General features: G+C 44.6%; 3 protein-coding genes across 7 annotated transcripts in view; 1 reads left to right on the top strand and 2 right to left on the bottom strand.

Annotated features, from left to right (window-relative positions):
• Positions 1 to 13,944, bottom strand: part of LOC133892444 (serine carboxypeptidase-like 7) — a 29,243-nt gene extending 15,299 nt beyond the window's left edge. Inside the window, exons 1-14 of one of the 5 annotated variants that reach the window (XM_062333217.1) lie at positions 13,556 to 13,942; positions 13,295 to 13,440; positions 13,122 to 13,198; positions 12,344 to 12,466; positions 12,122 to 12,224; positions 11,955 to 11,992; positions 11,690 to 11,791; positions 11,492 to 11,575; positions 11,168 to 11,341; positions 10,980 to 11,051; positions 10,751 to 10,872; positions 10,355 to 10,468; positions 10,132 to 10,177; positions 9,362 to 10,018 (exon numbers count right to left, since the gene is read on the bottom strand). In XM_062333217.1, coding sequence (XP_062189201.1) covers positions 9,935 to 10,018; positions 10,132 to 10,177; positions 10,355 to 10,468; positions 10,751 to 10,872; positions 10,980 to 11,051; positions 11,168 to 11,341; positions 11,492 to 11,575; positions 11,690 to 11,791; positions 11,955 to 11,992; positions 12,122 to 12,224; positions 12,344 to 12,466; positions 13,122 to 13,198; positions 13,295 to 13,440; positions 13,556 to 13,767 — 1,497 coding nt within the window. In that variant the 5' untranslated portion in view covers positions 13,768 to 13,942 and the 3' untranslated portion in view covers positions 9,362 to 9,934. Of the gene's footprint in view, positions 1 to 6,805; positions 6,923 to 9,289; positions 9,338 to 9,358; positions 10,019 to 10,131; positions 10,178 to 10,354; positions 10,469 to 10,750; positions 10,873 to 10,979; positions 11,052 to 11,167; positions 11,342 to 11,491; positions 11,576 to 11,689; positions 11,792 to 11,954; positions 11,993 to 12,121; positions 12,225 to 12,343; positions 12,467 to 13,121; positions 13,199 to 13,294; positions 13,441 to 13,555 lie in introns of those variants that run through there. The other 4 variants (XM_062333218.1, XM_062333219.1, XM_062333222.1 and 1 more) reach the window with 4 other exon arrangements.
• Positions 13,945 to 14,984: 1,040 nt separating this feature from the next.
• LOC133893333 (uncharacterized) lies at positions 14,985 to 15,966 on the top strand. The gene has a single exon (XM_062334330.1). The coding sequence runs from the start codon at positions 15,004 to 15,006 to the stop codon at positions 15,688 to 15,690; it is 687 nt and encodes a 228-aa protein (XP_062190314.1). The 5' UTR covers positions 14,985 to 15,003; the 3' UTR covers positions 15,691 to 15,966.
• Positions 15,967 to 16,008: 42 nt separating this feature from the next.
• On the bottom strand, positions 16,009 to 17,016 carry LOC133892173 (glutathione S-transferase T3-like). The gene is made up of 3 exons (XM_062332889.1): positions 16,609 to 17,016; positions 16,414 to 16,536; positions 16,009 to 16,266 (listed from the first exon to the last, which is right to left on the bottom strand). The coding sequence occupies exons 1-3, from the start codon at positions 17,014 to 17,016 to the stop codon at positions 16,009 to 16,011; spliced, it is 789 nt and encodes a 262-aa protein (XP_062188873.1).
• Between the last annotated feature and the right edge of the window lie 9,136 nt (positions 17,017 to 26,152).

Raw genomic sequence — 26,152 nt, 5'->3', positions numbered from 1 at the left:
TCTCCAAAGTCTATCCCCTCTATTTGAGTGAAACCTTGAGCCATAAGTCTAGTCTTATTTCTCACTACAGACCCATCCTCCCCCTATTTATTTTTGAAAACCTATTTGGTGCCAATGGTGTGAGCATTTGGGGTGGCTCTATAAGGACCCAAGCTTGGTTTCTCTCAAAATTTTCTAATTCTTAATGCATGGTATTGACCCAATTTGAATCAGAAAGAGCGTGTCTAACATTATGGGGCTCAAAAGATGCAAGAAATGCAGAATCAATGAAACGAGCATTTTGAGCAAATTTGAACCTCGTTACTCTCTCACCATGGTCATCGATCATCAGCTGCGGGGGATATCTCCGCTAAATGTGTTGTGGAACCTCGCGCTGTGAGATGACCTCCCCCTCAATCGTTGCAGGTGCAGGCTCGAAAGCGACTGAAGTAGATGTAGAGGCTGTAGGATCCTTTGTCGGTATCGAAGAAGCATGAACCAACTTAGGAGAAGGTGTGATAGCAGGAAGTAGTGGATTATCCTCATCATCGCTGAGAGCTGAAAGGTTGCCATCTACAAAGATGCTTTCACTCATGTCTTGTTCACCTGCACACTCAAGAACAATGCTAGCACAAGAGGTTGATTCATCAAAGGTCACATCACAGAATTTCATAATGGTGTTAGTGTCAAGACTATAAACCATGTAAGAATGACCATAAAGCGAATAACCCAAAAAGATCCCATTGGAAGAACGCGACTAAAATATATCAAGATTGCTACGCTTTATGATGAAGCAACGACATCCAAAAACTTTTGAATAAGAACCTTCGGCTTCCTCCCAAAACACAGCTCTTAAGACATCACATTCAAGATCAAGCGCAAGCAAATCTGATTGAAGATGTAGCAAGCGGTGCTAATAGCCTCAGCCAAAAACTTTCTAGGTGTCCTATGCTCATAGAGCATCATCCTAACCATCTCCACCAAATTCTGATTCTTCCTTTCAACCACGACATTCTGCTGAGGAACTAGTGAGGCAGAAAATTGATGCTCGATGCCATGCTCAAGGTAGAAAGCATCAAAGATATAGTTCTTGAAATCGGTACCATTATCACTGTGAATTGCTTTCAATGCACCAAGGAGTTTTTTGAACAATCCCAAGCTTAGCTTCAAAAGTGAGAGAACACATTATCATTTCTCACAAGAAAGAACACACAAGATTAGCGAGAAAAATCATCAACAATGACAAGTACATACCATTTCCCACCCACCAAATGAACCCGGGAAGGAGCAACAGTGTCTATATGGAGAAGTTCTCCCGGTCATTCATTCATCACTAGATTGATTAGTGGGTGAGAAGCGGCAACCATCTTTCCATGCATAAGGAGCACAAACTAGGTTCTTCTCAAACTTGAGCTTAAGCAATCCTTGGATCAAGCCTAGGGCATTCAAATGAGAAACCAAATCAAAACTCATATGCCCTAGTCTCCTATGCCATATCCAAAGCTCAAAAGAGGGTTGAGCAATTAAGCATCAAGAACCAAAAGACTCAGAAAAATCAGCTCCAAAGACTCTCCCTACTTGAGAAATCCGGCAAATCAAAGCGCCCAATGAATCAAGAACTCTAGAAGTATCACACTTGAAGCGCATTTCCAAGTCCTCATCCAACAAATGAGATATAGAAATCAAATTCTATCCCAGATGCTCCACCAAAGCCACATCCTTGAGAGTGGAACTCTCACTCACTCTTACCATACATTTGGCCTTCACTCTACCTTTTGTGTCATCCCTGAGTGTGATGTACTCATGTCACTTCGTCGAGGTGAGGCTGAAGAATCATGATGCATCTCCGGTCATATAGCGCGAACAAACAGAGTCAATGAGTTAGTTGTTCTCCAGGCCTCCGCCTGTCACCTACATAAGAGAATAATAATCTGTGGATGGCTCAGTGTTGGGGTTAGACGAAAGCCTCTTAGGAATCAAATATTGTGTCATCCGTCCTGAAGTAACAAAAGCAGTAGCATGCAAATCAATACTAGTGCACTGAGGGTGAGTGCCATGATAAGGAAAATGTGGTCTGCCATAGCGCTGTAGCACAAAGACTCCCACACGTGAACCAAAATTATATGAATCATGGTAAAATCCACACCGGGCAACATCTATAGGAGGAAACTGAGAAGTGTCAAAACCTTGAGAGTAAGAGCAAGGAAAAGGATCATGTACACTAGAAGAGGAGCTCATCCCTCCTACGGTGAAAGCAAAACCTAACTGTGACCCTCTCTCTAGCAGTAGATGTAGTAGTAGCATCTCTCAAGAACCGGACTACCGATCACTGTAAGCTCTCTCTCATGGGCTTTCATCTTTGGATGTGGAGCTTTTTAGGTTGTGATGTGTATTTCTTCTTTATGGGTTGTGATGGGGTATTGGTCTTGGATTTCTCAGCCTCAAGGGTAGTAGGTGTGGCAAAAATAGTATTACCATCCCCATAGTAAGCTACCCTCCAACCTCAAAGCTAAACCCGCCTTATCTACATACATTTTAGTCTTGGCCAAAATCAAGTTCATCTTGCCTTTGCCTTCTGAGCATTTCTCCACAAGAGAAAGGAGATACTCATTCTCGGCCATGAGATTTTTCACTTTCCCTCTAACCCAGCTGAGTTTGTCCTTAAGGATAATGCAGGTAGAATAGTTCATTTACACATCCTTAGAGCTATCAACAGTTTCCGATCTAGATTCTAGCTCCTTGGCGTGCTTGTCTTTCATCTCAACATCATTTGCAAGCAAAGTGACAATTCTTGCAAGCACCCAAGATAGTAGACCTAGACTCCTTCTCAAGGAGCTTTTTCTCAACAGTCTCAAGCCAATCGATGACTTGAGTATGCAAAGTCTAAAACTTGGCAAGCTCACTCATGACCACAAGGAAACTCTCACACTCTTCATCTTTTTCCCTAGACTTAAACAAGGAAAACTCAGTTGTCACACACTCGTATCTAGACTAGAGCTCTTTCAACTAATGAACCGCTTTCTTAAGTAACCTATTTTGACTAACAAGAGTGGTACTCAAGGTACCAACCTGAATAGAAAGCTGGTGGTAGGAAGGGGTACCTCAGAAGGTTGTTGTCGTTGTCGTCAGCCGTGAAGCAAAGGCCGGTGGAGTCCTTGTTCTTCCTCTTTTGCTTCACGGTCTGCTCCTCCTCCTTTGAGCTCTCCTCCTCACTTGAGGAGGTGTCGACATCGCTAAGCACCACCAGGAAAGCTCGAGGTGCCGCCTTGGCCACTTTATTGGCCAACTTATTGTGGTTCTTGAAGAAGGGTGTTTTGGTTTTCTTGTGCTTATCATGGTTGTGGTCGTGATCTTCCTTTTTCTCGAGTTTTGGGCAATCTTCCTTGAAATGAGTGATATCACCACACTCATAAAAAGCACGGGACCCCCTCTCCTCCGATCTCTTTTGTTGTTGTAAAAATAGGTGAACTTCTTCAAAATTAAGGCCAAATCATCATCATCAAGAGAATCCATTTGTTCTTCTATGATGGAGACCAAAGAAGACAAAGAAAAACCACTCACTCCAAACTGACTACCACCACTAGGTCCTGAAACCAACACCATGTTCTGACAAGGGGTTTCCTAGGCCTATCCTCGTCGCCTTGGCAATCTCGATGGACTTGAGCTTGCTGAAGAGTTCATCATATGTCAGTGTCATAATTGGATGACTTTTCAATGCTCGAGATCTTTACTTTCCGTATGCTACTGTCAAGAGCATAGAGAAGCTTGATACCTCTCATGATTAGAGTAGGGAAAAACCTAAGTGAATCTAAGGTTGCTCACAATTCCATCAAATCTTGCAAACATAGCATCCAAAAACTCTCTAGAGCCATGCACAAACATCTGATATTCTTTATTATACATGCTCTGGTACTGAGTCTTGATTTGGTTAGTTCCCTCGTGAAAGACACTAAGAGTAGTCCAAATTTCCCTAGCAGTACAAAGGTGTTGAACTCTATCAAACTCATTACGACTCAAGCTAGTGAACAATATATTTCTAACCTTATTGTTGGCTTCATATTGTTCGTTCTGAGCTCAAGAAGTGCGAGCAACAAGAATCTCATAGTTGGAGTCCATAACCTCTGATATTGCACTTCCTTGGCTTAAGAGATAAGCCTCTATGTGCACCTTCCAGTACAAGAAGTCGCGTCCATCAAAGAGCAGAATTTTCCCATATCTCTCCATGTCGCCTACAGATCACAAAGCCAGTTAAGAACAACTAGTGATCTAACACAGCTTTGGTACCAATTGTAGGACTGAGGTTTGTGACTAAAGGGGGTGAATAGGCACTAAATAAATTTCTTACAAAATTGATGGCATTCTCCTATTTTTGGTCCTAACGCACCTCAAAACTACATGCCGAAGAAAAAGAGACAAGAACCTATTGCAATACTTTCAAAACAAATGCTCCTATTTGATGGATGAGAACTCTAGGTTCCATTTAAGGTTATATTAATAGTCATAGCACAAGAAAGCAATCAACTTGAAGAAAAACTCATAAACACATGAGAACTAGTCACCGAAAGAAGAGATTCTTTAAGTTGATAGATTTAGAGGATTATGATGGTTCAAGACCAACTCATATAAGAAGATTAACCCTCTAGAAATAAGAAGAATACCTCTTACAAGACCCAGAAGAGCAGCTCTCAAGAAAAACGAAAATCAATAAGAAAACACTAAAAACATGCACCAAAACACGGGAGCCAAAAGTACAAGACTAGAAAGAGATGAACTCAATCATATACAAAAACACTCTCATCATTAAGCTCAGACGAACATCCTTTTTTGGCAGATTACAAAGTGTTTTTCTCACAGAAACTCTCACCTAAATATAGGCTACGCACTCATCTCTCTCTCCACACAACACAAGTGAAAGGCTCTCAGAACTCTCCAAAAACTCTCAAAGGCTCACTTATTTCCATTAGTCATACCCCTCTATTTATAGTCCTAGGAGGCTTGCTTAACCCTTAAACAATCATGTCCATAAACTGTCCTTCACTTATAATGCACTCTCACCTACTATCTGGGTAGTTTCATCCAAATTTTTCTTCATCCATCGGATGGTCATGGTGTCTTCATGACTTAGCTTCCCCTCGACACAAGCTTCACGATGATGCCACATGCACTCCATACCCCCGCGGTTTTTGCGGCTAAACCAGGAAACTGCCTTTTGCACGCTTCTGAAAGCGTGACTTGCAACCACTTGCATACTCCTTATACAAACATCCTGATGATAACACGTGTATTCCATCTTACAATCTTGACCATTAGTAAGTCTTCCTCGCTCCTGATCTCTCGGTCGCCTTGTCACTTTCACTGATATCCCTTTCGCTTGACTTTGTCAATAAGCCATCTTCATCCTCTATCTTACGCTTTGTTGACCTCCACGTGTATAGTTAGGATCACCCTCGACTCCGACCGGCTATCTCGATCGTCTGGCACCAAGCTCCCCACTTAGTGTCACACCTAGTTTTAACGGCCAATACCAGATGTGGCTTATGTGTGCCCAGAATGTTCAACACACATAAGGACGTCACATGTGAAGTAACAAAAATAATACTTTTATTTAATAACGTTAAACTCTTACAATAATTGACATATATTATCTTATATGAAGATATCTGCAGCGAAACAGAAGCACTGGTGCCCAACAACACCGCAGGCTACCGAACGGGAGACACGCGCCTAGAACGTCATAACCTTATCTTGATAGTCTTCAACATCTTCACTCACTGAGCAGCAGCACATATGTCGCATGGTGTAGGGAAAATAGCAGTCGCATGGTGTAGAAAAAATAGCAAGTGTGAGCACATGATGCGCTCAGCAAGTGTAGGAAAAATAATGATATGCAGGCTTATATCAAGAATAGGCTAACAAATGGTATATTTGCGTAAATGCGAGTAATGAAAACATATTTGGACTCAAAAAGTATTAAGCAATTATTGAGTGAATGTAGCCCATACAGTCCAACACGCATCATACAAGGCTCCCCACCTTACATACCATAACCGTCTAGTACTCCCTGTACTATAACCAAAACAACAACCATCTAGTACTCACTGTACCAGAATCATAACCACAACCATCTAGTACTCCCTGTACCATAACTATAACCACAACCATCTAATCAAAATCCACTAATCATGTGAGAATTCAAGTCTCCCATAACCGCGGGCACGGCCGTTATAACAGTTTTACACTCTGCAGAGGTTATCCAACTTTTAATCACGAGTTGTGATTTCCATGTTGCCGTGTTCACGAAACACTTAACACACGCCAGTGGTATGCCGCCAGGAGAATCACTACGAAGCATGGTCCATCAATTAGCTCCTGGCACTCCAACGAATGCCAGCCAAGTGTCTCATATTTGGTACGGTATTTCTTGGTTTGTTGCTCCACGAACCGGTCCTTATATGTGACACTGGGGCAAAGACTTTCCAACTATCCAACAGGAAAATATCAACAAAAACCTAACATCTCTTCTTGGAACGTATCCACAAGACCACCACATAAACCACCATAATCAAACCAACTCTTTGCCCAAGTCCTAGGATTTCATGTTGCTAAAACAAGTTCATCATCACCATTGCATTTATTCACTAAACATGTATGACACTTTCCAACATCCCAAAAGCATGGCTAAGCAATTCAACCCATAAGACACCTAACCATTAACCCCATAGGCTTCAACGAATGATAAGGAAACATCTAGGTAAAACCCTAACATAGGTGACTACCCATCATATTGACATTGCATGCAATTTTGTAAAGCAAAATATTTAAAAACATAGGTTCAATATGGTCAAGGACACTTGCCTTTTACCCAATGCTGCTCAGTGTTGTCGAAATCTTGGTCCTGAAGTCCCTCGAACCGCTCCAAAACGCTATCGACTAATCGCGAGAACTACCGACAAACAACACAAAGCAAACACTAAGAACAACATACCAAACATAATCAAAACACTTTAAAAATACTATGATTGATAGGGATGATTTTAGAAAACATTTGGACACAAGAATCGCCTAAATCGGAGTTAAGCTAAAAAGATAACAGCTTTCAGGAGATGGATTAGGCTAAAAAGGAAAAAACTAGTTTACTGGAGTTATCTTCCTATAGCAAAAGAGTTTATTGCACAATCACCGTGTCAGGCTTGACAACATCATTGTGCAAGATTCAAGAAGTGGAGGGTAGACCGGACTTCGCTGACTAGGCTAAGGAGAATGATGGGGCGCTGACTTGGCATGTTATGCAAGTACAATCTTGGATTAAAGAAGGGATACACTGCGATCTAGTCTCGACCACCTATGTTGGATCAAAAAGGCTGAAGGTTGCGCTTCTAGGTTAAGGATACTACTGATGACTGAACAGATGCAGCAACGAAGACGCTCACATTCCAGGAGATTGGCTATGAAATTTGAGAAACCATTTGAATAGAGATGTTCATATATCCTGGGAACACAATTCTATGGCATAGTTTTGGGTAGATCATCCACTAAGAGGAAGAACGATCAACGGAGATCAGATGGGTGATAGCTGTGATATGTTATGGTTGGCAATGACATCTTGGTCGTGTCGCTGCACAAACGTGGATGGGCTCCTAAGGTCACGTAGAAGACTCCATGGGACACACTGTGACACGGTTGGTGCATCCATATGGCTTTCGGATTGACGGGGAATGCGAATGCAAATCCGGTGCGCACGCAGAATGTGTCCAGAAACCGGACAGCGGGTATGTCGACCTTGATTACGATGGCTTGGCTGCTCTACTGGCCGACCTGGTTGGTGAGAGCGTGGGGAACATCATGGGACATGCACTGGTGAAAGGGCTTGGTGATTTGACTTCTGGTCAGTCGGGAAAGTCGATGCCAATCGGCTGCGCGGCTGTCCCGCGGCTGTCTACGACGGCGACGATCGTGGCGGCGTAGATCGGGCTTTGGTCGGGGCTAGGGCTTGGCTAGGGACTTAGTATGATGCTAAAATAGTAGTAAGGGGGGAGAAGAAGGGGTCATCACCTTTCTTTGATGGTCGAGGAAGGAGGATTCGCGAAGAAGACGACGTAGCGCATCACGGGTGGCGGCGGCTCCGGCGAACAGCGGTGCTCTGACAACGTACGGACATGGCAGCAGCAACTTCTAGGGCTTGGGGGCATAGAATAGGGGTAGGAGAGTGCATGCAACTCATGTTTGTAGGGCTAGGGGCGGCTGGTTAAGATGGAGTTCAAACAGAACAAGAATCGAACTCGAGTTCGAGTCGATTACGTTTCCTTTTTCGTAACTCTGTATTCCAAGAATGATATCTCCATCCTCCGAACTCCAAATTGGATGTTTCTTGATTTTAAATTGTAGCACTCGAAAAGATATACAACTTTAGTAGTCATTGAAACTTCTGAAAATGTCATCTTGATTTCCAAAAATGCACCACAAAATAAACTGTTCGAACTCGGACTTATCTGCGTAGCACTGATTTTAGGGGCCATAACTCCTAGCTCCATTATCCAAAAGAGGACTTCCATAGGTTCAAATCGAATCTCTCGACGAGACCTACAAATTTGGCATTGTCAAGATTTGCATTTGACGCCGTTTTGAACTCCAAAACTTCATGAGAAGATGAGGCTGTCCAGGACTCCACGAAAATTTGCAGATTTCGTGGATCCTTTGTTGGACCATCTATAAGACTTGACTAAGGGTTTTTACTTGAGCAAGATTGAGCCCAAAGACACTTTAGGTATATCTAGGGTTTAGAAAAGAAACTTTTGCAGTGAAATTTGAATAGGATTTGAATTTGAATTGAGCTTGGAGTGAATTTAAGAGAAACAAAAAATTAAGGTTGAATAAAAATAGGAGTAGATAAGGAATTTGAATTTGGATTTGGGTAGAATTTGAGAAAGAGAAGAGATTGGCTTTAAACAAGGATTTGGATAAGATTTGAATTAAACTGGAGAAGGATCAGGTATGATCAAGGATTGAATAGATGATGAATTCAAAGATTTTGAATTTCAACTATTAAGATCCTTAGCTTATTCACTATTGAGTTTTGTAAAAACCTTTTCAAAATATTTTTCACTCAAAACACCAAAGAGAAAGAAAAGAAAAAGAACTCTAATCATTTACATGGCTCCTAGCAAAACTCAGCATGCAATGCATAAGAAATAATAACCTATATTGATTGATTGATTAAGAAAATAGGTTTTAAACCTATTCTACATGTGAAGCTATTCAATAATCTTGAAAAAATTTAAAAAATTGAGAAATCTGAAAATCAGGGTCTTACACTTAGCCACGATCTTCTCATTATCGACCACCAAGTTACATCCACCACCTACACATCATGAGACAAGCAAATACATACTTTCAACACCATTTAACTTCATCACAAGTTAATTGAAATCAAATATCCCTATAGAAATGCCACATCTCTGAAAAAACATGAATGCCGAATGATCCGGTGTTCACTCCCTTTTAGCGTTATGTTCAATTTAGCAGATCAGGCCACCTGAAATCCTCTCTACAAGAAATAGTTCGGCATGTAATTATGCCTACCGTCAAACCATTCGGAGTATTCATTCTTATCGAAACCCATTTTGCACCCTCTCTGAGAAAATTACTCCGGCGAAGCATCCGACATACATATTTCCAACATTAGACCATCTGGCGTATACAAGTTTACCAAAGCCAGTTTACAATATCTCTGCAATAAAAGCTACGGGGTTCACCGATGTCCAACGCCGGACCATCCGACGTGTACTTCAATTTTTAAATCTCCATTGAAATGCTCTGACGTGTACTACATTTGAACACCGATGCGGATTATTCATTCGTCACTGATGCTTAATAATCATCATCATCTACTATGCTCCTTCCTTCCCTGTCCATCAACTGTACTCCCCTGGATGTTGGGTCCAGGAGGCATGGATTATTAGAGTGGCTGATTGAGCATCCAGCGGCTGAACATGGCCAAGCACCTCCCCGGTTCGTACTGAGGCGCCGTGTGCCCACCACCCTGCAATCCCAATCCAATCCATTCCGTTCGTGCCAATGCAACAGTTAGTAATAACCTCTCTGATGAATACAAAGACACAATGAATTGATCGACTGTGTGCACGCTCCACGTACCTTGATTGTCGCGAATGTCATGTTGTTTGAGTAACTTATTGTGAATCTGCAAAGTGAAGGAAGGAACGAACCAATGAAACATCCGCAGAGAACAGAAACATAAGAAAAAGAACTGTCACTGAAGTGTTAAATGGTAGAAGAGACAACTATCAGTTAAGATTGATGTCTTAATAAATAACCAAAAGAAGAGAAGAGGCAGGTGGCCTGCCGGGGAGAGACGTACCCGGCTGATTGCCCACCGAGAAACCATGCCCTCCAGTCATCGGTGACAGAGAAGTTGAGCGACCTCACCCACGCCTGCGTGCCCAGGTGTGGCACCAGCAAGTCATGGTCGCCGCTGCAACCATGGTTCTCATGTCATGCCACACGAGACAGTATATCAGACAACCAGTGTTACTTGGACACAGACACAGGTGTTGTAATCCGACTCCGACTCAGGTGTCCGATTTGGTAAAGAAAATTTGAACACGTGAAATACAACTTGGAATCCGACACGGGTGTCGGAATCCGGCTCGGATTTAGGTGTCCGATTCGGCAAAGAAATTTGAACACAGGTATCCAGGTAACACTGCAGACAACCCATTCCTTAATCCAACGGGTGGGGTAAAATTAAAGCTACCTGTATACCAGAGCGCGGTAACCTCTGGACGTGAGGTTCCGGTGGTACTTGATGCTGCTCCTGAGGTCCTTCGTGTAAGGCAGGTCTCCATCGTGGCATCTCACCCACTCTTCCATGCTTCCCTGATCAGAATGGTTCGACTTGACTCAAATCTTATTGTTGTAGAACATAGAAATGAAGCCGATGGGAATGCCACCTCGAATGGGATTTACTAGCTAAGGTACCTCACCTTCTTGATCCCAAGGGCATCGCGGGTGCGTCTATCATTCGCCCAGAAATACGACAAGTAGTAGCCGTAAGTCTGCATATGCGCGCAACACACATACAAGGCAGATACAATGAATGCTCGGATAATAGAAATGCATGTCCTTTACTGCAATACTGATCAGAGGTGTGTTTTTATAGATGTTGACTTACAAGGCAACCAAATGGAGGACGAGCTGGCGGATGATTTAGCTGCCCCACTCCGATCTCCTCTTTCAGGATCTTCCTACCAGCAGTGCCGTCCGTCCTGCAGTTTGCATTTGTCACAGGAGACGCGTAAACGCACTTGTCCAGCAGAATTTGTGCAGGATCAACTTCGGAGATGAGCTGCACTCAGACAGTGTTATTCTCCGTCAGTTAGTAAGTAATATGGCGCCATCGGCAACCAAATTAATTGAAGCATATACATGACTCGACATCTCACATAATTCTGCATGTATTAATCATACATTTAAAAGAAGTGTTCTTAGTTCTTACATTATTGAAAGTAGCCAGAGCCTGAACACACAGAGTGGTTGCGGGATTGGTGTAGTCTTCTCCTTGGCAATGCCCCAATATTGTCTACATACAAAAGAACATCGCATTAGTTGCATAGTCAGAATGGCACACCAATTAAACTCCGAAAAAAGTGTACGCAGATGGACATTGCAGAACTAGATGAGCTTAATTAATTACCTCATATAATTGATCTGATATTATACCAACTCCGTGAGCATAAGGAACTCTAGAGCTAAAATCAACACTTTCGCCTGTGACCGGGTTACCTATTAGATAGCCCTAAGAGGAGACAAAATGAACAGGTATATATGAGGCCGTTTCAATGAGCAGCATTACTAAACAAATGGTAATTTTCTTGAGCGGTTGCCAATACTCATGCCCTCAGGGATACATAGATATTCAGCAGAGGTAGCCTCTTCGTTTTTGGAAAAATTATGGATACCTTGAGATTAAGGAGGGGCCTCCTTCCTGCTTCAATACCTGAAGAGGATCTAGCACAAGTAGCTGATCAGTACATGAATTCAATCAGAGAACTGTATCAGCTGCTGTTGTATGAACAACTGCAGACTGAATCGTCCGTCATATACAGCAAACAGTCACAATCAATACCTTCTGAAATCATCTGCGCAAGGAACGGTACTATTTTTCCAGCATAGGAATCTCCACCGATGTAGAAAGGACTTGCAAGGTATTCGGGGTGGTCGTTGAACCACTGGACATCGATCGAACAAATATACAGCACAGGCATAATTAGTGTGCGTATATGGGTCACGCCAGGATACATGCACTAGTAGAATTAGAGATAAGCAAGCAGGGGTTGCATGGTGGTACCTTGGAGAGAAACTCATGCAGCTGCAGTGACGACGAGATGTCTGCAACATTGTAGCCTTTGGGTTTTCTGGAAAAGGAAAATCCAGCCCCAACCGGCGAATCAACAAAGAGAATATGTGACACCTGCGTGCAGATTGAGTGTTCTGACCATCAATTGGTACAACTCCGTTAGAACTGAAGCTGAATACATATGTAACACTAACAGGGAAAGCGCGGTAACCTGATACTGGCCACCGCTGATGAGACTTTGAACCAGATAAATACTTTGGAATTCAAATAGGTGTTGCAACCGTTAACTCTGAAATAACATGCAGCAATCCTAGCACTAAGGTGAATGGTTGGGCTGTGGGTCCTGAGAATGCCATTTCTTACTGCCGTTTCAGGTTTTTAGGAAACCTCTGTGGGGTCCAAGATCTTAAATTTGTAAAGCTGGATATAAAAGGAGATCTAAGAAATGCTACATCATAAAAAACTCTACCAACCTATTTAGTCAAAACTTACTGTGTTTGTATGCCTTCCCAATCAGAGTTTTGATGGCACTGCAACACTCTACAATATTTAGGTGAGGCTGTGAAAAGTCATAAACGTCAAATGAAAGTTTGACAGCACCACTCTAGAACTCCAAACAGAAAAGAACAGAGGGTGCGCCAAATGATAGACTCCGGAAGGGAAAAGGAGAGCACAGCTAATCATATATTTTTTTTTAGCTTGTAGGTAACTAAGAGGTACTATGATCGATAGGACTGCGAAGAAGAGAGATGAGGTAGAAGGACGAGACCTTTGTCCACGAGTTGGGGTTATATTGTAGGCGCGGCAAGGTGCCATTGTAGGGCTCTAGGACGAATCTGATCGGACCTGCGCACACATGGTCATCATGTAATATGTTGAAGGTAATTAAGATTCATCAAGGTGATTCATGGATGGCACACAGGTTCGCGTGCAGCAGCGTACCGATCTCGTAGGCGAGGCCGCTGAAGACGGAGCAGCGGTCGCCGCCGGTGAGCCAGAGGAGGAAAGGGGCGTCTGCGGCGCCGGACTCGGACTCGACGAAGTAGTAGAATAGCTCGGCGTCGTTGTCCTCGTCCACCACCACGTACCTTGTCCCATTCAGTTTCGATTTATCTCAGTTTCAGCGCAGCAGGAATCATCCAATTGAATCCATAACAACAAGAGCAACAGTTGGGGTCGAGAAGAAGATTTGGAGGGACCCACCCGGTTTGGAGGTGGAAGGGGAGGCAGCCGTGGAAGCCAGGGAGGCTGGTGACCACCCGCGTGGAGCTGGTGCCGGAGGAGGCGAAGGCGAGGTGGTGCTGGTGCTGGGTGACGGCGATGATGACCAGGAAGAAGAAGCAACAAGAGCAGAGGCGGCAGAACAAGCCGAATCCCTGGAGGAGGCGACGAGGCCCTGCCGTCATCCTCATCATCGCACACTCCGATCCTACTCGCAGTACTGAAGCAATAGTAGCAATTGCAGCCGCTTAGGGTTCGGATGGATGGATCGATCGAGCTCGTCTCTGATCTACACTCTGAGAGAGGGAGAAGAAGAGGAAAGGAGAGCAATAAAGCATCTATATCCACCAACCGTCTGCAAGTCTGCATCAAAGCTGCCCTTAGACCAACCCTAACCGTTTTCTTCCCTTCCCACTCCAAAATCCTTTCCCAGCAGGATTCCCTTCTCAGATTCATTCCCTTCAGGATTCTGCACTCCAACAACATTCCTTTCCCCATTCCCTTCCCTAACAGACTTTTAATATTTTAATATATTTGGTACTGAATCCGTATATTTACGATGAATGCGTTTATACGGCGTATGCAGTACGGGATTAGAGTGTTGACTAGGTAGACGGCTTGTGGTGGAAGAAAACGTTGGACTTTTCAAGCGGCTTGCAATGGAAACTACTGAAGTGTGGCTTCGCAGGGAAGATTTGTACCACTACAAAAGGGCCGGCATGCTCATAGCGGACTCACACTAGTTCCTCGTTTTCCAAATACAAGATGAACTCCTCAGATTCGGAGGAAATGATGATGTTCTCCTCAGATTCGAGTGACGAAGAGGACGAGCTGCTTGTACTGATTGCCATCGAGGAGGAAGAAGCAGGAGCTGCGCGTCGTAGCAGGTAGCGTGGGTCGATGCCCGGCCATGCGGTTATAGACCGGCACACTGCGAAGGTGCTGCTAGGCTGTACAACGACTACTTCGCCGACAACCCTGTGTACGGCGATATCCTGTTTCATCGGAGGTAAGTTCGATTTTGTAATGGAAGCCGTAACCTTCCTTGTGTACACTGAGTCATGTATATTCACGCACCCAGGTTTCGTATGTCGCGGCGGTTGTTCTTGCGTATTGCGGCCGCTGTGGAGGAGCATGACACCTGGTTCAGCCAGAGAAGGGATGCAACGGGGAAGCTCGGGCTTAGCCCCTTGCAAAAAATGACAGCGGCCATACGGCAACTAGCATACGGAGTCAGTTCCGATGCAGTTGACGAGTACGTGCGGATAGGGGTGAGCACGGCGATGATGGCATTACGGAAATATGTGCAAGCTATTGTGGAGGTGTTCGGAGAAGAATATCTCCGGGCTCCCAACGAAACTGACACCGCCCGTCTCCTGGCAGAAGGCGAGCGCCGTGGGTTTCTCGGGATGCTCGGGAGCATCGATTGCATGCATTGGGTATGGAAGAACTGTCCAAAAGCGTGGCATGGCGCGTACACAGGCCATACTCGCAAGCCTTCTATAGTTTTGGAGGCGGTTGCGTCGTATGACTTATGGATTTGGCATGCTTTTTTTGGCATGCCTGGGAGTCTTAACGATATAAACGTATTGCACCGCTCTAACTTATTTACTAGGCTTATCGATGGGAGTGCCCCACCTGTGTCGTACATCATAAATGGTAACAGGTACGACATGGGATACTACCTCGGCGATGGCATATACCCCGAATGGGCGACCATAGTGAAGGCAATTCCTGCTCCACGAGGCAACAAGAGCATCCATTTCTCCGCGATGCAAGTTGCTCTCCGCAAGGATGTCGAACGTGCATTTGGTGTGTTGCAAGCTAGGTTTGCTATTGTTCGCGGACCGGCTAGAGTATGGGATCAGTCTACATTGCACAATATCATGACCGCCTGCGTTATTATGCACAACATGATAATTGAGGACGAGCGTGGTACCGCTTCCCCAGTGCAGGTGTTCGACTTCATGGGGGAACCAACTCAAGTCCATCGAAGTGGTGACGAAGGTGTCCTGCATTATGTCGAAACAACTCAAGCTATCCGCAACCGTGCAGTGCACCGCCAATTGCGTGCTGACCTTGTGGAGCACCTTTGGAGTATTCATGGAGCACAGTAGAATTCAGAAATTATGTATTCCATAAGCTAGTTTCAAGCATGTAGTTTGGTTTTATGTTCCCAATAGGGTCACCGTTTCGCATGTACTTTGGTTTGATGTTTCCAGTAGGGTCGGCTTTGGCATGTACTTTGGTTTGTAATGCTACTACTACGAATCAATACATGAACCACTATTGCAGTCCTCAATGAAAGTTCTTGAATGTGACAAATATTGCAAACCAAAGGTAAATGTTCCAAACGTTGTACAGTAGCATCACACACACATGTCCATCCATATTACAGTCGAAATAACAAATGCTTGACTAGTTCACTACCGGAGCTACTCTCGGTTCTCCAGGAGCTTCCACCGCGCCATTATGTCTTCCTGGCGCTTCCTATAATACTCGCGCAGGGGTCCTGAAACGGTGTCCAAATCAACCTTCATAATTCTTTCATCTTGGTCATTCATTCGGACAGTGGCTTGGAGCCGCATCACCTCCAGCTGCTCCTTCTTAAGCTCCACCATAACTTTCTTTGTTTCACTGATGTCCTGCAATTGTCTTTCATATGCTCCTCCGGACACAGTAGGAACTGAAGACTGAGACGGTGACTTGCGGGCTCAGGAAGCTTTGGCTTGGTCACGGCCAATAGGTCGGGGAAGGTCCGTCGACGCGTTGGAAGCCGCATCATTTGGGACGTCGTTGCCTGCAGCTTGGCTGCACTGTGCTTCCGCAAGATCCAAGACCTTCTGCGCCTTTGCCGTTTCGTGAGCATGCCACTTTGGGTGCTCGGCCAGCAGCACCCAACAGTGTGTGTACGCGAATGGTTTGCCCTCGATTGCTTTATATGCGGAGCACGCTCGAGCCATCTGCAAAGCATGTAAATATAAGTCATATTTGCCTATACATGCATGGACAATTTAACCGAAATGAAAAGTTACCTTGTCACGTTCGTTCATGCCACTCGGGTTCAGCTGCTCCACCCTCCTGTAATGCACCGTAAATTTAGTGACCGCATCCGTGATGAGCTTCATATGATTTATGAGCGCTTTCTCGGTCCTCGGCATCATGCTTTCTTTTTTGTAAGTGTTGAAGTACTTCGCGATACGACCCCAATATGTCTCCCTTGACTGATCCGTGCCCACAACCGGATCTTGGCTCACGTTAAGCCACGCCGACACCAACAACTCATCTTCCTCGTCTGTCAATTTTGTCCTATCAGTTTTCGCATCCACCTTCTTCTTCTTCCTCGAGGTGACCTTCTTCCTGCCCTTTTCCTCGCTCCCGAGATTAAACTGGCCTAACTCCGACTGCCCTCCAAGACCAGCAGGCTGCGAGAACTGCGACATCTCCACTTGTGCAATGTCGGTTGACCCCCCTGGGTACCCATGTCTTCACCCCCCCCCCCCCCAAGTCATACGGTCGAAATCGTCCTGCAGGATGCTCTCGTAAAAAGGATCCATTCGGCCCCTTGAAATAAGGTAAGATTCAGTATCTATGATATAGATCACACTTCATACAGCAACAAGCAGCTATTTATGAATAAGCAGAACATTGCTAAACATTGCTAAACATTAAGCATAGTACAGTCCCATTGGTAGTAGCCCTGTCACTCAAAAATAGCAAACCGAACATTGCTGAACATTAACCATAGTACATCAATACTTGAAGCACCAGAATGTACTCAATTCATGACCTTTCCAACACCTATGGCCTATTACTGAAACACTACTACCTAATCATGCCAATTTTTGTTGCACACCTGCATTACTGAAACACCTATGGCATATTACCAAAATATAACAGCTTTAACCGATGCATCTAGCAAATGTACCTAATCAAGGTTGCACACCTGCATGACCTGCATGACCAAGCTACAAAAATACCACACTATAGCCACTAAAGGCTACCTGCAGTCGGCTATTGTTTGTTCTTCATGAAACATAACACAAACATAGAGGGCATGTCCTCAGAAACAAAGTGATGTAGTATCCATGGACCAGTAGAAGAAATTAACATGCGAAGAACATTATTATTGCAATACTGATACATTACACAGTGGGGACAATATTGCTGATAGCGGTTCAGTTCATCACACAGGTTAAGCCGGCATCAAACAAGCTTTGTAGGGCTACCAACCAAAGTACTGGCACCAGACGCTCATCGCAGAACACCACAACAACGAAAGACACCCATCTATCCTAACCGGCAGCCAGATTACAGCCACCAGGACCTATCGGACTCAACCGAACCGCAATCTTCACTACTGGAGCATAGCACCTCATCGGAGCTCCCTTCAGATTGGTCCGAGTCATCGCCGGCGAGGTTCAAGGAAGCCCATGCCTCTCCTTCCTCCCCAACGCTACTCCTGTCCTCCTCCTCGGTACGCACGGACAGAGAACACCGGCGCATGGCATCCTCCACCTGGAAGACTAGCTGACCCAAATCAGCGGCAATTGCATCGACTTGCAAAAGCGCCATGTTCAGATCGACAGCCGCTGGTGTGCTCTCAGGGCTCATGTTGTCGGATGCTACCTTCTTCAACGCGTCAGCCGCATCCTGGATTTGGTCTTGCATCAACAACACAAGCTTCGACAGCGCCGCCGCGTCCATCTACATAGTTCACCATGACAATCCCATGAGGCCGATGACTCCCCTTCACCGTCGGCATCGTAAGTTCCCCCCGCCCCAGTACGGAAGTATTCCGCCCTCCCACCGCCATCGCCACCAATGTGCGCAGCACAGGGCCTAAGCACCCCCTGCGATGCCTCCATCACCCACCCCGTCCGAGCTACCCCCTTGTCCGACAACGAAGCAATCGCCCACCACCGCCGTTCCCCCCTGTCCAACCATCGCTCCATGTGCCGAAGGCGCCGCCTCCCCCCCCCTTCCTCCTTCCCCCGCCGCGCAAGGACCGACGACACTCCCGACCCTTCCGACCCCCCTACCCTTCCCCGGATCTACCACTCATATACGGCCAAGCTATTATGGGCATACGTGCCGTCGATTCGACGCTGCGCCGCCTGGCCGCCTCCGCCGACGTCGCCGCTCCCGTCCCCGCGCGGTCGACCTGCCCCCGTCGCCCGAGTCGCCGGCCCGCCGACCCTTGCGCCTCCGTCCTCCCGGCTCGTGCCGCCTCCGCTTCGCCTCTCCACGGCTTCCGCACCAACGCGCGACGCCAACTGTCGGACCGCTGGCCGCTCTCCGTCTGCGCGAAGGGAACGGAGAGAGGTTCCCACGGCCGAGGGAACCTCTCTCCTTTCTCGTCCCACGCCGCGCCGGGAGGGGAATCGATTGGGCGTGCTCGCCCATTCCCGTCTCGAGCGTTTTCCCATCGCGAAGGGAATGCGGCCCGGGACGGGAACCCGTTGGGTTCGGTCTTACATCACGTTTTGCTTCCTTATTGATTTTCTCTCGTCATTCTTGTTACTTTTATTTTCTCTTATCTATAATAATTTTTTTCAAAATAATTTATAAAAAAAAAGAATTCCGTATTTAAAAAAATGACCTTAGAATCCTTTCATAATAAAATTTATAAGAGAAAATCATCGAAACGATAAAAAAAATGAAAATCCCTTCATAAATTTTTTTGAACCTGACGAAAATCAATTAGAAATAATCTTAGTCTAAGAAAATATCTTACTGTAATAAGGAGGCTAGACTGGACTAGATAAGAGTACAAACGTAGAACAGAGGTGCCGCAGACACAGCACTTTAGGCCCTCAATAGTGTTGGCTTAGCGTGATGCTGAAGAGGAGAGCGAGGGTTCCAGCACCCTTCTCATATTGTTATCTTTGAACTCAAAATTATTGGAGCCGGACAACTAAGATAATGTTTGGTTTGAAAGTGAGATGGGATGAAATGATTTATTCATATATTTAAAATAGGATTATTTTATTTATATATAGATGTTTATTTAGTAGATAGGATAAAACGAGTCTATTTTAATATCTTAGGTCCACTTTCAGTGACATGTTTGAAGTGAGGCGGTTATATTCTATCGTTTTTAGACAGTTCTATCTTAAATCTTTAAAAAATATTTTTTATTCTCACCCATTCTACCCCGTTACTCTTTATCTAAATAGCTAAAAGACACCATATATCCGATTCATCCTATCACCTTCCATAAATCAAACACTATGTGATGCCAATTTAATAAAAAATTATTTTGTTGCCGGCAAGTTCCAGCACAGTAGGCACCGCCGATGTAGTATGATTTTTTATTGCTGCGACAACGAAGGAATGGGACGAAGTGGTTGGGAATTTTTTATTGCTCGTAGGTCCCACGCTACAGTAGGCTCTGATGCCGCATACTGCGACCAAAACACAAATATAGCTTGGAGGTGATGTGCCAGAGAGATAAAAACATCAACTATACAGTGAAAGGCCTATCATGTACGTCTCTGCCGTTCGTTAGTCCCTTACAATTTAAATTCTTTTAATAATATTATTTTATTGAAAAATTAAAAAATAATATCTAAATTCATAAAATTTCAAGAATAGGTATTGTCGACATACGTAGCGCCGACTATTGATCTATTGACATTTCATATGTCAATATCCTCCATGGTAATGGGTCTAGAGACTTATCGGCATGTGAAGTGCCAACAGGTGAAAGGTTCGGCAAAATGGGGATGCCACATATAACCTTTTGATGGACCAAGGGGGTCTGATTGCACACGAAGTACTAATAGGTGCCACGTTAGTGCTATCGGCACGCGAAGTGCCGATAACCCTATATTTATTCCCCGACCGCTGATTCCTCTTCCATGTGTGACCCATTGAAAACAGAGGCAGGCACAGCGGAGGCGGGCGGTGACGCATGGGTAAGCAGCGATAGGTAGTGTTAGGAAATATGAATAGTTAGACAAATTAAAAAACAATATGAAATAGTTAGAAAAATTAGAAGTATTAGAAAAACCATAGGAAAATAGCAAGAAATTAGGAATAGTTAGAAAAATTAGAAATACTTAGAAAAGCAGTAGGAAAATAGTTAGAAAGTATTAAAGAAATGTAGAGTAGAGTAGATTATTTAGAAAAATAAGGATATGTAATTTAGAATAGAATAGGCATGGATAAAAAATCAGCTATATATAGAAAATATAGTGTAATTAGTTCAAAAATGTAGAATAGTTGGAAAGGTTTGAATATTTTGGTAATTTAGAGTTAAAATAGATTATTGAATGTTCTTGGGAATTTTGATATGATTAGATGTACACATTTTCCATCAATGTAGGAAATGTGCAATTGAATTGTTGTAGATTTTTACAGTATTGTATTTAGAATGGTAGGAAAAAATTAGATTAATTTAAAATTTAGAGTAGGAAAATTTAGATAAGAGTAGAATAGATAGTTTAGCATAGAATATACCTAGTTTGGAATGTTTCAATAATTAGAACATTACTGTAGTTAGGTATACAATTTTTATTATAATAGTTTGAAGTAGATTGTGAATCTAGAATATTTATAATTTAGCATAGAGTATACATAGTTTGGAATTTTTCAATAGTTAGAACAGTAGTGTAGTTAGGCAGACAATTCCACAGCTATAGGATATGTATAATAGAAATGTAGTTTTTTTTTTGCACCATTACATTTAGAATGGTATAGTGTCAACATAATACAATTGTTGAGGTTAGATAGATTTTGTTGTTATAGATGTTTTATGCTCATTACAACTATTTAAATTGATAGAGTATAGTATGGCTGTTGAATAAGGGATGTCGATCGTATTGTGACTTAGGGTTTTTTTGGCCTTGGATATGTCATGTATTATGAGTATCTTCCAGTATGTGGACACAGAATTGAATAGTTGCGGAGAGATGAGGCGAGCCCAAGTGTTTTGTTGGTTATATAATCTGCTGCAATTTAGTCTAGCACATCAGCGGCTGACGGTGAAGGTTCTGGTTCCTAGACGTCACAAAATTGGGTGGCAGCGGGAGCTCAAGGAGCTTACATGTTCCAAGCAACGGCAGTAATTTGTGTTATTGGAATTGAGACAGGGGTTTTTTTCCCACTGCATTCTTGTAGAAGTGAGCGATCTTGGTTCGACAGTAGCCGATCCTAGCACCGTAGAAGCTATTGGCAAAAATGTTGTCGATGAGGAGGAGTAGGATAGTGTGGTTCCAGAGGTTTCCTTACGGACTAGTGCACCGGTTAAGGTAGAGACAACAAGAGAAGAACGTAATAGCGTGGAAGATAATTAGATTGTGATGCTTGCTGATCATGGGGAGCAGGACAAGGCACTTGTGGGCCAAATGGAGGCAAATGACGACGAGTTACGCACATTTTTAGACTCAGCTGCTGGAATTCTGGAGGAATAGACGAATTTTGCATTGGAAAATTTGACGGTGAACTTTGGACACGAGTCTTTATGGCAGTATGATTTCATCGTGGTGACCAAAGGGCAGATGTTTTGTGACAAGGTTCATCTATAGCATACAGTGAAGAGATGATGTTTCTCGGAGAAGAGGGAGTTCAACGTAGTTATTTCCAATCCTCAGGCATACGACGTGAAATGTTTAGCTGAAGGTTGCACATGGCGAGTCCATGGCTTCTTGCCACAATTTGAAATTATATGGGTAGCGTCCATTATTGAGCTGCATACTTGCAACTTGAGCTGACTATTGCACACGCACAGGAACATGACAGCTGATTTTGCGGCAAAAGAGATGTACCCAGAGATTGTGAAGAAGATCAATATGTCCTCGTTTGGAATTATGCATGCATTGATAAAAGATTTGGGTACGAGATTTCAAACGACATGGCTTGGACAGCGAAACAAAAGGTTTTAGAGAAGAGGTTTGACACATATAATGACTCATACCATAACCTACCTTTATTGCTAGAGGTTATTCAAGGGAGGAACCTAGGTAACTACATCGCTACTTGTTGGGGGATGATCTCCCATACCCCTTCGGATGACAAGTCAAAGTCCGCCGGTGGTTGAGCACTGATAAATATTGCAGTTGTGTTTCAGAAAGTGCAGGCGACGGCTCTGGTGGGCTTTCGGTCAGAGGCCGAAGGTCGACCCGCGTCGCCGGGGATCAGAATAGGCGAAGATCCTAGCAAACCTTTGATTGGAGACCAAGGGGTGACCCGGGGTGCAACACTAGAACTGGCCGAAAGTGCCTGGTTGGCGTCAAAGCCCGCGTAGCCACTCAGGGTATAGTTGTAAATATGTAGATGTCCTTGAGGGTACCATAATACACCCAAATATGCCGGGAATGTGGTAGTTTGGGGGGTGAAACTGTAAATACTAGCGTGGAGTGGTTGAGTACGGGCTATAAATAGGCTAGTACTGTAATTGAGGTGATAGAAGAATTAAGATTATTTCATCCTCTAAACACGTGTCACACTCTGAAGCCTTCAGCTTCTCCTCCAGGCAAAGGCCTTCCTTGTCTAGGAATTTAGGTTCCAATAGTTGGCGCCATCCATGGGGATCGAACAGACCAAAGCCATGCCACCTAAAAAGAAGATGAAGCCACTCGATACATTGGAGACATTGCCGGAGTGCTCGGCTCTAGCCGGGGCTTAGGCCAAAACGCTCACTTCGACAGTGCCGGGTCCGAGCAACGCTTTGACCAGTGGAGCCGGCGGCAGCCACTAAGAACACGATGGTGTTGATGTGGCGCCCTCGGGCGATAACGGAGACAGCCATGAAGCGGCCATCCAAGAAGACGCAACAGGAGCAGTGCGAGGCGTAGAAGCTAATGTTTGCGCTCGCTTCGAGGCTTTGGCAGAAGAACAAAGAAAAGCGCATGTTGATGAAGAGTGGGATGACCAACGTAACTTCGGAGCATATGAAGATGAAGATGAGATAGAAGAGGAAAGAACAGCCAGGCTAGAAGCCGAAGAATTGGAGAGGCAGATTGCACAGAAAAAGTGCATGCTGGATAGCTTGGCAGCAAGTCGGAAGGCCGCGGAATATCGCCGGTGATTAGAAGAAGCCATAATAACACTGGAGAAAATGCAAGAAGAGATTGATATGCTACATCGCACAGATGAAACGGCTCTCCACATGACTCCGTCAAAAGTCATAACACTACCGGCGCAGGACCTTTGGCGATAGTCATGCACGGGTGATCCAGAGTCATCGCTCTCCGTTGGTTTGCAGAACCAGCCGTGGCCTTCGCTCTCCGTTGGTTTGCAGAACCAGCCGTGGCCTTCGCGCTTCAAGATCCAAAAGAGTTTGTAATGAGTTTCGAGGCGACAGTTGACTTCGTTGGAGGAGACGACGACATTGGAGAAGGCCTTTGTATTGGCCATTAAAGGGATAGTAACGTCGTAGTACTCCGTGTTGCCTCCAGGATCAATTTATTCACGGGAGCAACTGCGCAATGCCATATATAGCAATTTCCAAGGAAATCAAGCAGACAAGGTTACCGCTAGTGACCTCTTCGCATTGAAGCAATAGCCCATAGAGACACTACAGAGCTATATGCATCACTTCGTACACATTCGCTGCCAAGCGAAGGGCTTGAGCGAAGACACCATCAAGGTGGACGGCCTCCGTAGGACCTGGCTACATTCTACTGTGAATTAACATGGTGAAGGTGTTGGTCATAGAACTAAGCAGTGCTCACGGGGTCATGGCCATGAAAGAAAGCTTAGCAAAGCAATCCTTCGATCATGCAAGAATCGTGCATCATGCCACACATTTTAGGCAGGGCGAAGCATGGGAAAATAATCAGACTCACAACCCAAGCACAACGTACACTAACCAGTGGTGACCAATGGTCGCGCCGACACACCAATATATTCCTGTACCTTCGGCCCAACCAGACCAGACGGTTGGCCAGTTGGCTTTCCAAGGAGAGCTACCTCTGCCTCCACCAAGACCAATGATCGAAACCCCCTAGAGACTAGCAAATCGGTGAGCACAGTAAACCATGGATACAATGTTGTGCTGGCAATCTCTAGAGGATCTAATCAGGAAACAGAATCGAAGAGGCAGCGAAAAGAATATGCACGAAAGGTTAACCACGTTGGCGTAGGGCCAACTTATGTTCATTCAAGGTGGTCCGATGTGCCCATTACCTTCTCACAGGAGGACATGAGGGTTCTAGATTACCCACACATGGACACCTTCGTGGTTACGACAAACATTTCAGTTTTTGAAGTGCATAGAATTTTGATAGATGGCGAAAGCTCGGCAGATATCATCTTTGCCGATGCTTTTGACAGGAAGGGTTTGCAGCGAAGTGACCTTCACCAGGCTGGGTCCCCACTACTAGGCTTCGGGGGAAAGGCAATCAATGTTTTGGGGAAAGATAGCAATCCCGGTGTCGTTTCACGAAGGATCAAACTTTCGAATGGAGGATATCACCTTCGATGTGGTTGATATCAACTATCCCTATAATGCAATATTCGAACGAGGAGTCCTGAATACATTCAGAGCAATACCACACCATGCATATCTGTGCATGAAGATGCCTGGTCCCAGAGGTGTCATAACGGTACTGGGAGATCAACAGGTGGCCCGTAGGATTGAAGTGGGAAATACTCCAGGCCAGTGAAATGTCCACGTAGTGGCTGGACCTTCGATGGATCATGGAGAGTGCAAAGAGGAACCAAAGGTACATAAAATGGCGAAGGCTAGACCAGAAGGGCAAACCAAGAAAGTGCCGCTGTGTCCAGACAGGCCGGACAAAAAAGTCGTCATCGGGGCAAAAATCACAGAAGAAGATCAGCGAAGGTTGATAATGTTCCTTCGTAATAACAAAGATATCTTCGCCTGGTCTTTGAAGGATTTGCAAGGAGTTAGCAGAGAAATCATTCAACACACTTTAAATGTAGATCCAAATGTGAAGCCCAAGAAGCAAAAGCTTCAGAAGGCTTCAAAAGAGAGGGAAGAAGCAGCTAAGGCTGAAGTGAAGAAGTTGCTTGATGCTAGCGTGGTGCGCGAAGTATTGCATTCGGAGTGGCTGGCAAACCCGGTGCTAGTCAAGAAAAGTAATGGCAAGTGGAGAATGTGTGTAGATTTCACAGAACTAAACAGAGCTTGTCCGAAGGACGACTTCCCACTGCCACGAATTGATCAGCTGATAGATTTTGCCGCTGGCTGTGAGATGTTAAGTTTTCTGGATGCGTACTCTGGGTACCACCAGGTTTGGATGGCGAAGGAGGACAAGGAAAAAACAAGTTTCAAAACCTCCTTCGGTATATATTTCTTTGTAAGGATGGCCTTTGGTCTTCGGAATGCTGGCGCCACCTTCGCCAGGTTGGTACAAACAATGCTAAATTCACAGCTAGGGCGAAATGTCTTGGCAACATCGACGACATAGTGGTCAAAAGCGTTAGAAAGGACCACCACCTCGAAGACCTTCTGGAAACTTTTGAAAACTTATGAAGTGCAGGCCTAAAGTTGAACACTGAAAAATGCGCATTTGGGGTGCAGTCTGGAAGGTTGCTGGGCTTCTTAGTCTCTAAAAGGGGCATCGAGGTGGAACCCCAAAAAATTCAAGCAATAATTGACATGAGACC

This window comes from Phragmites australis, chromosome 15 (assembly GCF_958298935.1).
Source record: "Phragmites australis chromosome 15, lpPhrAust1.1, whole genome shotgun sequence".
Taxonomy (NCBI): domain Eukaryota; kingdom Viridiplantae; phylum Streptophyta; class Magnoliopsida; order Poales; family Poaceae; genus Phragmites; species Phragmites australis.
The sequence above is the reverse complement of the archived record's forward strand: the minus strand, read 5'-3'. Positions and strand labels throughout refer to the sequence as shown.